This window comes from Strigops habroptila, chromosome 6, assembly GCF_004027225.2.
Source record: "Strigops habroptila isolate Jane chromosome 6, bStrHab1.2.pri, whole genome shotgun sequence".
Lineage (NCBI taxonomy): Eukaryota > Metazoa > Chordata > Aves > Psittaciformes > Psittacidae > Strigops > Strigops habroptila.
This window is the reverse complement of record NC_044282.2, coordinates 26,459,387-26,471,891: the sequence shown is the minus strand read 5'-3', so window position 1 is coordinate 26,471,891 and position 12,505 is coordinate 26,459,387. Positions and strand designations below refer to the sequence as shown.

Here is a 12,505-nt window from a genome sequence, read left to right as displayed (position 1 = left end):
AACTGAAGTTTTCCCACCTCTCCCATTGCTGTTTCCCCTGCTGACAGAGCAGTGCTCAAAACAAAACTTCCAGGATGCTCAGTTTCCCCTTTACATGCTGCAGTACACAGTTCAGCAGCCTTGCACTCTGCCCCATCATCCAGATCATTAACAAAGATGTTGAACAGAACTGGACCTAGAACTGACCCCTGGGATACCTCCCTACTGGTCTGTAACTAGACTTCATTCCTCTGATCACCACTCTCTGGGCCTGACTGGTGCTTTAAAGACTAAATGCTTAACATGCAAAGCTTTTAGTTTTTTTCAGCATCAACTGAACAAAGCCCAGTGTTCATAGATACATATTACTAGCTCCTGAAATACAAAAACAGTTCAGCAGAGTAAAACAGCAGGGCTAACACAGGTACTTTTTGCAGCACACAAGTCTCCAACCTACTTCTTTGGTTGGTTGGGTCGTCTTTTGTTTGCTTTTAACTGCTTGAACACTGAGGCGAGGAGGCAGCTATAGAGCTGGTGCACAAAGTAGGTTAGACTTGCTAAGCCGGCCTCCTTTCAGTGGAAACAATGGAAGGTGCCCCAGCTTGTTCTGACATCTAACATTAGCTTCTGTATATCACGCAAAACAAATGGCTGCTGGCACTCTACAAGCCTCAGACACAGGGCTCATGTAGTGAACATCTATCCTAAATGAGGGTTTTGTTTGGTTTTTTTAAATCTAGTTAACTAGCTAATATCTCCTGCTTACCATGAAGACCAAACAGTAAAATTACTATGTAAAAATCAGTGAAAGTTTTATATACATAAATACAAAACCATATGGATCACGAACCTAGTGATATGCATTTATACAGCATTTTGTGCTGTGTGAATTCTTTATCTGTATAGTTGAGAGTCAATATTGCAGTGACCAAACTAAAGGTACGAAACCCTCCTGCCAAACATTCTTAAGAAAAATGCAGTAGCTCAACCTGAGCTCTGCATCCAGAATTCACTTCCTAAAGCAGGAAATGCATAATACAATTAAGCAACAAAATTGGAGACAATTAATCAAAAAGAAAGGCATGAAGATCCCGACTGCTTATTGCTCTGTCCAAGCCTACTGAAAGGCAGCTCGGACTTTCTGTATGTGAGACAAATGGGCCTAAACTGATTTAGAAAGAGCTAATCAACAAAAATGTAGATAATCCAGATTTTGATGATTTTAATACTTCAGTAAAACACGTATTTTCCACCAAATTTAAAATTAGTATTAAAAGGGAATAGCAGCAGAAAAGCACCAATAACAAAGAATCATTAGCAGCTTGAAGAATTCTGCAGCTCCTCAACAGAGTTGGCACATACCTTACTCAGCTCTGGAAAGAGTTCTTGAATCCCAATGTCCAGCAGGACATAAGTTAACTGAAAGAAAATAAAGAAAATTAAGAACATTCCAAGGTAAAACTACTGTTTTTTATTCTAACTCTGAATTAGAGCTCACTCCTCTGCTTGAGCCATACATTCACTTCAGGCAATTTTGAGCCAAAAGGCAGGTTTCTCATACATTCTGAGTTACCTGTTTGTTGAGCACTGGTTGCTGCATTCCATCAAACAGAAGCCTGATGCCTTCGTATTTAGCCTCTTCCCCAATGCACTTGCCTATTAAATCTAGACCAGGTACCAAGAAGAAATACACAAGTCACTAGGAAGCACAGCAAAACGGCTAACCAATGCAGTTACAGAGCTCCAGTAATTTAAAAAAATAAAGTTTAAATTAAAGAAAGTTCCAAGTTTTATCCATCTAAAGCAGTACACGGAAAAACAAACACTCCTTTGGTTCCTCCTTTATTCCTCCCTTTCTTTCTTAGGGCACACCTAAGTAGTTATTACACTTTTTATAATATCAGTGTATTGTCCTAGTGCATCGTTTGATAAACCACAAGCTTATTTTTTTTTATTACTTTCTGAATAACTTAGCAAATGGGCCCCTCTTCCCTAGTTTAGAGAGCGTAAGGATAGCTCAGATTTGTCTTCTAGCTTCATGGCATGTCTTTCTCAACCCAGTTTTCATCTGGATAAAATACAAACCATAGGAGCATTCTAAAGATGAAAAATTATGGTATTAAGTACACTTGTAACGCTCTTGATTTCCATCATGTCTTTATTAATCACTATGGTGCAACCTTAATCAGCAACACTTAAGTGACAGAACTGAAGTCTGGGATTTTTACCCCTAGTATTCTAGTCAAATCTTAGCAACATAAGTATTTTTTGACTTGAAAAGCTCTGTGACTGTATTTGGGTTATATATATCTGCTTGAATAATTAACCATACTCAGAGAGAGCCATGAAATACAGAACCTGGAATGTATCTCATCATTTCTTCGAAAGTCTGCTTTGCTCGCTTCTGTTTATCCTGCAGAGAACGAGGTTCAGTATTCTCACAGAACACAGCATCTGCAGCAAAGACACATTAAAAAACCCCATGTTTTAGGCAATTACGTATCACAAGCATCTAAAATAGGTTTTGGATTATGGCTTCCAAGTTGAGCTTCTTTTCTGAATGATCTTGACTGAGAGGGAATTCTAGCCTTACCAGATAATAGTCTTTTGCTTTCATTAAGCAAATGATCGAATCCAGAATACCTCACCTATGTGGAGGACAATAATCTTTTCCCAGTTTGTTTCCACTCTTCTCAGATTTTTATAGCATTATGTTCTAGCTTTGAATCAATTCTGCTTTAGGTTAGTTACGCTCTTCATACTTACAATTTCCCTCATAATATCAAAACTATAAGCAATATTTATACCTTGCGCAAAACCACTGTCTGGAACTATCAAAAATTTCAGATTTACTTACGAATGAGAATTGCTGTTCATCGGAAATATCAGGCACTCAGTTTTGGTTTTAGGCTCTGAAAGACTTACTCCTGTCCTATTTTGTCTTTCACAAGTGTTCTTTTTGCTTGATAAGGACAGAGCTGTCTTGATTCCAGAGCCTGGGCCAGATACGTTGTTTAGATGAGAATGCAGTCAGATAACACTTCTCTATAGTTATGAGATAATATTACTATTCATAATATATTTTTCTGTAACCATCACTGACAGGCACACAGCTGACTCAACATCTTTCCACAACAAACTTTTGGAATCTCTTTATAGGCCCACTTGATTTTTAAAATTCCATTCACTTCACTCAAGCATTGCAAAGTTTAGTACTTGGAAACTTAACAGAAGGCATCTCAAATATCAAACTAAAGCAGTATTTTCACATCAAAGACGTAGCTTTTACGAACCTCTCAGCAGTGTTATCAGAGAAACCAAACGGTGCTCCTCAAATAGCTGTTCTAACTTACAATGCAAGTAATAGTCTGTGTACAGTTCCAATGTATTTTTGAAGAGAATTCTTCCCCCCATCAAGAGATGATGCAGCCAGTCAGGAATGCGGAAAACTACCCTACCTGCAAAGTTACAGTGACACATGTTTACCAGGTTCTCCAAATACTGATGACAAAGAAACCACTTATTCAAAAGAAAAGAGACTGCAAACAAGCAAATAATACTTCAGTTTTGTTAGTGCAACACAAAAAAAAATCAGTATTTTCCAAGATAGCTTATCAAATACTTCCTACTTCCCTTAGCTGTTTTTATTAATTAGCTACCAAAGTGTACAAGCAACCTAGGCACATGTGAGCGAAGGGAAGGGACCTACTCCCATAAGCTCATACTCTGAGATACAGAAAGAGAAGAGATAAAACAACTGAGCAACGAACAATAAATTATTATTAGCACAATAATGAAGTCTTTTAAAAAGTAACTGTGTTCATAAGTTGTATATTGTTAAGCTTGCAAGTGCTGAATTATACATGAGTACTACAATGGAATTTTATTTCTTATCAAAGAACATGAACTTCTTATTTAGCGTGAAGTATAATTAAGAGAAATCACTTCTTACCAATATACATTAAATAGTCATAGACCCCTTCTACAGTCATCATTTCCATGAAGTAGTTCTGATTTTGTCGTCTTTCTGTATTCTCAGCCCGGTTTGCATTATTCTTGAATAAATCATTGAAGAGCTAAACACAGAAACATCAGACTGAAAACACTGCATTCAAAGGCAAAGGGACAGCCATCAGTTCTTCAGGTTTGTATTTGGTTTTTTTACTAGAAGTAGGTTTCTTCCAGAGCTTTCAAAGAAAAAAAAAAAAAATCAGTTTTCCTTTTTTTTAGTATTTATTTTTTAAAAACTCTTCACTTTCCAAAGTGAAGGAGGGGGGGAAAATCATCTCACTACATTATAGTATTTCACATATATATGTATATAATTTTGTATATATAACCACACTACATTAAAATAATCACATTGCATTACATCTTGGCAACATGTCACGTGTTGCCAAGATACCCAACAACCCAAACGCCTGGAATCAGAACAAATCAGCAGGGTGACCAAGACGTTAACTCATGAGCCCTTTTGCTCCTGATACTTTCATGTATCTAGACTTATCCCAGGCTTTCATTCCTTCGATGCACCCCATTCTATCAATGAAGGGCATAAAGCATATGGAGTTTGTCAGCCTTAAATCACAGAGGAACCCTATGACATCCAAGTATTCCTAAAATTTCCCATTGGCTCCCATTTTGGAACAGGTTGCCCAGAGAAGCTGTGGCTGCACCATCCCTGGCAGTGTTCAAGGCCAGGTTGGACGAGGCTTTGTGGAACATGGTCTAGTGGAAGGTGTCCCTGCCTATGGCAGAGGGGTTGGACTACATGATCTTTAGGATCCCTTCCAACCCAAACTATTCTATGCTTATGTGATGATTTTGAAATAAATACAATAATTTCTGGACAAAATATCCAACTTCTTACAAAGAGAAAGCCCTTTTTCCCCTACCAGCTTGATTATTTATAGCAAAAGCTTCATAAATCTTGGGGAGTTACTGAAGTTTTGGTTTCTTTCTATTTATTCCACTTCCCATTTTATTCCTTTACCCTTCTATTTTTCCATGTTACCACCACCACAATCCCTCCATTTCCTTGCCTTTGGTTCTTCCCCAAAAGATATCATTACACTACTTGTAAAATCCCAAAAGGCTTTTCCCTGCATCCCATAAGGAGTCCTATATCACCTAGGAAGTACTCCTTGTCCCCTCCCCAAAGTCTGTGGGCTCCAGCAGCTGGAAAGGATTTCTCTGAATCCCGACGCTCTCCACATTTAACAATACCTAGCAATCAGCATTAACAGTTTATGTTAAATTATCTTATCCCAGAAATTGTTGATGTAAAGATAAAAAAGAATTTATACAAAATACTCTGTATTATGAAGACAAAGTTCAAAAGTTTATGCCAGGCTTCTAAAAATATATCGCAGAACTAGAAGCAAATGCAACATAATTATAGCATTGCCTAGCCCGAGATGATTGCTACTGACACGGATTTTTCTGCATCGCTCCCAAATTAAAAATAGTTCCAAGCTACAGGAAGTAATTTGCTTATATGTGGCTCACTTACTGGAGAGCAATTCTCCCTGAAATATGTAAGTCCATAAACCATCCAAATCACAACGGGCTCCGAATCATGCAAGCCTCTGCACAGAACCGTCTGCACTCTTAGGAAAAATTACATCAGGAAATCTGGCAAGACGCAGGTTTTGACTTGTACTTCTTTAGGCTCGCTCTTTTGTTACGTGCTGAACTGCTGGTATTATCTTCACAAAGTTCAGTCAAACTAAACACCACCAAGTTATTACATAAATCACATGAAAGAGCCAATATGGTTAATGCACTGGTGGATGACTGGTATCCAGGAAAAGTAACAAACCTAAAAAGAACACATAATTATTCACGCCTACTGTATGAAAGCGTCCCTGGTATGTTGTTTAAAAAACTCTGTATAAACTGAAGTCTATATCCTCCTCTGCCCTGAAACTAAGACACTAGGAAAATCTTAGTTGAATTACTGTAATTTAAACAAGAGCCTCATTTATTTTTTAGATACACCCCATGACCTGACAGAGGTGATACATACTGAGCCAAATCAAAGCAGCCCATTGTACAATGTAGAGATAGATTCAGAGTAGTATGTACAGGCCAAACTAAATCATTAACAGCAGTCTGGTCAAACATGAAGGCCATCTTAGGACAAAGCTCTTTGACTTCCAAAAGTTATTTCAACTTCCACCCAAACCAGAAGCAGCAACTTTTGAATGTTCTATGTACCTTGGGGAGCAAGCTCCACAGAGGAACCCCGGGACGTAGGTGAGCACCAGTAGTAGACTCTTCCCATTATTTAAATGTAGATTTTTTAGAATTAGATTTAGATCAGTTATTAGGAAGAAATTCCTCCTTTTGAGGATGGTGAGACACTGGCACAGGTTGCCCAGAGAAGCTGTGGCTGCCCCATCCCTGGCAGTGTTCAAGGCCAGGTTGGACAGGGCTTTGAGCAACCTGGTCTAGTGGAAGGTGACCCTGCCCATGGCAGGGGGTTGGAACTAGATGAACTTTAAGAGTGCTTCCAACCCAAACCATTATATGGTTCTATGATACCTCTGGACATGGATAATCTGTCTTGTACCTTAAATATAATGGTTCCTTGATCATTGTCAAGCTTTGAAAGCTCAAGACTCCTCCACATGGCATTTCAGAAAGCGACAGCAGGTGAGTGAATGCCAGAATTACTGAGCCAATGTGCAGTTTTTATAAAGTCTATACTTCACACTAATACAAGCATGTATCCTGCAGTCATTAGCAATGTGTGTCTGAAAGATGCAGCAGCCATAATACAAAGTGGCATTACATCTCTGTTTAGGTGTTTTGCACTTTCCAGGATTTTGGCTCAGAGGAAAGCCAAGTGAAAAACATACAACTGGGTATCCAGATGTAAAAGTTGAGATTATATTCACAATTCAGATAAGCATGGGATTTTGCTTCTAAATGTTTCTGCATGTACTAACATTTGAGACCTGATATAATGCTCACTTTTGTAATTAGACTAAAGATAGATCAGCAACACAAACTCCAATGCTATCATTATTCATATCTTTCAGATTAAACAGTAACTGTGATTATATCCATGAAATATTCTTCAAAGGCTTTCAATGAGGAAATTCCATGGGTCGGTACCAGTTAATAATGGAAGCCAAGCTTCTGGAACAAATGAAAGATAGAAGGCCTGTATTAAGAAGATGACCAAATAGCCTATATATTGTACCTCGATGGGAAAAGCTAGTAAAATAAGTATGAATGCTTACACAAAGTGCCTAACAGAAAAAAGGTGACTCCACGGTTAGTGAGTGCATATGCAAATATACGCCCATACATTCCCAGCAGAGGTGTGAAACTTATAAAGGCAATACCATGATTATGAACAATATCCACAGCCAGAGGCATGAACTTTTCCACTGTTTTTCCTGTTCATCTGCAACGCACAGGTGACTATACCTAAATGGTAAGAACAAAGAACGTACATAGTGTCTGAACCACATCACTTGGTGTAATGAAAAGCAACTGTGACTTCCTCCAAGTAACTATGCATAAACATCCATTATACTGTTGGTGTTCCAAAAACTGTTTTCATTGCTGTTGGCAGGTCATCACAAGCCAGCAGAACAAGGCCTTTGTAGGCATATTTTGCAAAATCTGCATCAGCTGAGAAGTCCTGACCTACTCTAGCAAGTCTGACAGAAGTATGTTCTGAAGACAATCACACTGCTTACCGACCTTCAGAATAGAAACACAGCTGGGAAAGCCAGAAATCCTGTTGGTGCTCCTAGGAGGGGGGAAGCAGGGTTGTTTATTCACTTGTTTGTTTTTACCAGGGAGGTTGGTAACTCTTTCAATCCAGCGGATCTGATACAGGATCAAACCAAATTGCTATTGGCTGTACTTAAGGTTGACTACCTACATTCATTATGCATTTTTAACTGTCTTTCCACCAATATTCAAAATACACATGCACCAGGAATACCCAGAAGGAAGCAGCATGCAGAAAATCTTTCCAAGAAGTAGGCACATTTCTGATTGAACTCAAGCTTTCACCTGCCCCCACATTCTTTCAGGCATTTCTTATTCAGGCTGTTGATGAAGAGGTAGCCTGGGTGTACCCTATTCATGGCAACAGAGTTGGCAGCACAAGCACTGGGGAATGTGTACTGTACTCTCAGCAAATTCCAACATGTTGATACTAGAATAAACAGCCTTCCCTCCTCAGAGCAGCCTTCCAGTATCTGAAGGGGGCCTACAAGGATGCTGGAGAGGGACTCTTCATCAGGGACTGTAGCAATAGGACAAGGGGTAACGGGTTTAAACTTAAACAGGGGAAGTTCAGGTTAGATACAAGGAAGAAGCTCTTTACTGTGAAGGTGGTGAGGCACTGGAACAAGTTGCCCAAGTAAGCGGTAAATGCTATGGACCTGTTGGATAGGGTCCAGAGGAACGCCACAGAAATGACCAGAGAGGTGGAACACCTCTCCTATGAGGGAAAGCTGAGAGAATTGGTCTTGTTCAGCCTGGAGAAGACTCTGGGGAGACCTTATTGCAGCCTTTCAGTTCTTAAAAGGGGCCCTTAAGAAAGATGGGGAGAGACTTTTTAGCAGGGCCTGTTGTGATAGGACAAGGAGTAATGGTTTTAAACTAAAAGAGGGGAGATTCAGGCTGGATGTGAGAAAGAAATTCTTTACAATGAGGGTGGTAAAATACTGGCACAGGTTGCCCAGAGAGGTGGTGGATGCACCATCCTTGGAGACATTCAAGGCCAGGCTGGATGTGGTTCTGGGCAACCTGATCTAGTTGAAGATGTCCCTGCTCATTGCAGGGGGTTGAACTACATGACCTTTAAAGGTCCCTTCCAACCCAAACTGTTCTATGATTCTATGACTGACTCCATACAGGTAGCTCACAGAATTCTGGTACGGACTTTTAGCACTCATGTCCATCAGCAGGAGGTAAGGATGCCAGGCTGCTGCACAGTGCTTGTATCTTTGTAAGTCATATGGCACAACAGAAATGAAACTACAGAACTGAACAACTGAAGTCTATGCCATGTGTATTTGGGGGGTAGGAAGGGGTGTTACCTCAGTCTACCTTTGGTCTTGCCTTTGGACTGAACATCCTTGGTGCCTGCATTCCTAGACAGCATTTTCCAGCATAGTTTCATCTGAAATAAATTCAGCTAATGAGTTCTAAGACAACTCCCTAGCATGAGAGAAAATACGATAAACAGAGATGATCAGGAGATTTGCTTCCAAAAAGCATCACTAATCTGAACTAAAACAGTTTGGCAGATGAAACCGGTGTGGCTTACAAATCAAATCCAAGAAACGACAAGATGTAAATGGCACACTGTCCTGGCACAAAGCTTTTCCCAAGTGTGGGCTCACTTGAGAAAGGGCAAACTGTCTTCCAAAGAGGTGCAAACACCCCAACACATCAGCAAGAGGGATGAATTTCACAATGTGCGTGGGAAGACTCAGCAGAGACCATAACACAATACACAGCACAATCCGGGATATCAGATCTCTAATAATTACAGTTATTGATTGATTAAGTGTGTGCACTCTGGCTAAACTGACAGATGGGAAATTAGCAAGAAAGCAGTCAGCACATGAATTCCTTATGCATACATGTCTCTGCTGCTCAAAATTGGTAGTATAATTTGAGGACAAACAGTTCATAGATCTGATCATTGCAGCATCTGTCTTGCAGCATCACCCCAAGGCAAAGTGTCTCAAGTGCCCATTATTAAGTAATAATCATAGCTTTGCAGGAAATATACTGAAATCTGAAACTTTCCATCCAATTACAGCCAATGTGTCCCCCAAACAAAACAGATTTCATTTGGGAAAGAACAGAGAAAATCTAAAATACATGTAGAACCAATTACTTATTCATAAAACAACTACCTAGAATAAAGTTGCTTAGAAAAACAGTGAACTCACTTTCACAATAGATAGTGAGGAAGGGAGAGCTGGGGCTAGCCTCATCTTTCTTGCTCTCTGCAAAGAAAGTCATATGTCATGACAAAAGCACCTCCTACAGGGTAATCTGCAGTACTAGCAACAACTTGGACTCTGACTCTACAAACTTGTGTCTCCAAAGGAGTGCATACACAAACAGTCAGTGGTGATAAGGAGGCTTCCCTCACAACATTATTTCTGAAAATGACATTTGAAAACAGAAGGCAGTAACGATCTGTTTTCTTTAAGGAAAACTTGGTATTCCAGAAGGAAAGCTGAAGCGCAGCCAGCTCTTTGCTTTCCTGGGATCACCTTGGTTGAAAAGAATCAGGAAAACCTCATTTCAGAGCTTGAATTTCTTTACACCTGTTCTTTTACAAGAATAACATACTGACACCTCAAAGAATAAGCTTACATTTTAACTGAGCAATGCTATATACATGTTTTTTAACCACGTACAATTCAAAAAGGTTTTGTACACCCCTTTAAAGAATTAATTTTGATCCTTCAGTAAAGGTTTTTAAAGCAAAGTACAGAATGAACCCTGTCTTCATAGGAATGCCTCAGAGTACAAAGCTTGTTGCTCAATTATGTTATTTAAGTATGTTAAATGCATTAAAGCTACTGACTTCAGTAGTTCTTGACAGATCATGGTAAAAAAATTACCTGATTGTTCATACTGTGCTGTAGTACACTGTCAGCTGTTTTATAAAAACCGTCTAAAGTATACATGCATATACTGCTTCTGGCACAAGCCAAAACCTCTACATCTGATTTTTAAATCTGCTGATACATTTATGCCCCTTTAATTAGACAACAATAGCAAAATATCTTAACCTTGGAAATAGTGTCCAAGGTAAGGAAGGACTTGAAATGAACGCTACTAATTTTGTGTGTGCACGTATGTAAGCTGACACTACAGTTATTGGCTGTAGTAATTCACACTTCATGGTTAGAAGATGAAATCTAAACAAATGACTAGATTTAACTGCCATTATACTTGATCAGTACAACTGGTTTATGGCTGCAAATTCTGTAAATGTCATAACACTATAAAAATATCCATGGTGAAGGAAATCAAAAGGTCCGCTTTCTCAACAGCCCATCACCAACAAGAACCATGAATGGATCCTGGGCTTCTAGCTCTTGTAAGAAGAGAACAAATATAGACAGCACTTTTCAGCAGTATTCTTCAAGCCTCCAACTATTTTCAACTGAAAAAAAAAAAAAAAAAGTTCAGGAGCAGATGCAGTTTCTCTACAGGTATTCACTCCAAATTTCCTTTCTGTGAATTTGCCCAGTCTCATCTTATAGTTGTTCAGCCTTCTAGCATTCACAACATCTTTGGGCAGAGTTCTGCAAATGTACTAACCATTGCAAGAGCTACCACTTATTGTTCTGAACCGGGCTCCTGCCATCTTCATTTAATACCTCTCAGTTTTTGCACTAGAAGAGAGAGAGGGAAAAAAATCCCCAAACAATCTTTATGCTGTCCTCTCCTGCTGTGCATTATTCTCTAGACTCATGCATCTCCAGTTTATCACTTTGCAAAATGAAGTGTCCCAGCTTATACAGAATGATAGAATTGTTTAAATTGGAAGGGACCTTAAAAATAAAGTCCAACTGTTAACCTAGCACTGCCAAGTCCACCACTAAACCATGTCCCTAAGTGACACATCTTTTAAATATCTCCAGGGGTGGTGACTCGACCACTTCCCTGGGCAGCCTGTTCCAGTGCTTGATAATCTTTTCAGTGAGGAAATTTTTCATCCAATCTAAGCCACCCCTGGTACAATTTGAGGCCATTTCTTCTCTTGTTATCACTTGTTACTTGGGAAAAAGAGACCAGCACCCATATAGCCCAGTTTCAACTCTTCTTTCCAAAGCAAACAAGACAGCAGAAAAGCTTCTAGTACTGAGTTTTCTGTTAGACCGTCTCACATGGCAAAGTGTAAGCACATTTAACATTTTATTCCAAACCACACCAACTTTGTAACACTGAGCTTGGGTCTCTGAAATCCTAGCCTGGAAACAGTATTCCTCCATAAATTCCACAAATACATTAACACTCTAAAGCAGTCTAGCACAGAAATATAAAGACCAGTGTCTTTTTAAAGCCCCTGAAGACTAAGAAAGGAACTATCTTTTCCTATAATCAAGTAAAAGGTTAAAATTGGAAGTGCTGGGCTTTAACTGTGGCAATGTTATAGAGAGAAACTATACATAAGTTATACAATTAACCTATTATGTATGCCAGACATCAATGAACTGTATACTAACATTTTAATGTCATTTAAAGGCATAACATTTTAAAGGCAGACAGATATCAGCACCATGACAAATTTAGCTTGTAGCACTTTGAAAAGTCACACTTTCATCAAACACTCAAGCTCTTCACTTTAAAAAGCAAGCTCACTCATGGCATTAAAACATTCCCTGTTTTTCACTTTTGCTTTCCTCCTTCTTTTCTCTGTACTTCCCAGGCTCTCTACTCTGTACCCTCATCTCCAAAACCAATTAGAATTGGAAAAAAAAAACCCCAAACCCAAAAAACCCCAAACCAAAAAACCCAC

At 39.2% G+C, this 12,505-nt stretch overlaps 1 protein-coding gene across 5 annotated transcripts in view; it reads right to left on the bottom strand.

Annotated features, from left to right (window-relative positions):
- SNX14 (sorting nexin 14) overlaps positions 1-12,505 on the bottom strand; it is a 56,746-nt gene that overhangs the window by 1,224 nt on the left and 43,017 nt on the right. For 2 of the 5 annotated variants that reach the window (XM_030489345.1, XM_030489344.1), the window contains 5 exons: positions 3,932-4,055; positions 3,273-3,437; positions 2,338-2,433; positions 1,553-1,644; positions 1,342-1,398 (listed from right to left, as the gene is read on the bottom strand). In XM_030489345.1, the coding sequence (XP_030345205.1) occupies positions 1,342-1,398; positions 1,553-1,644; positions 2,338-2,433; positions 3,273-3,437; positions 3,932-4,055 (534 nt within the window). The other 3 variants (XM_030489343.1, XR_003991811.1, XM_030489346.1) reach the window with 3 other exon arrangements.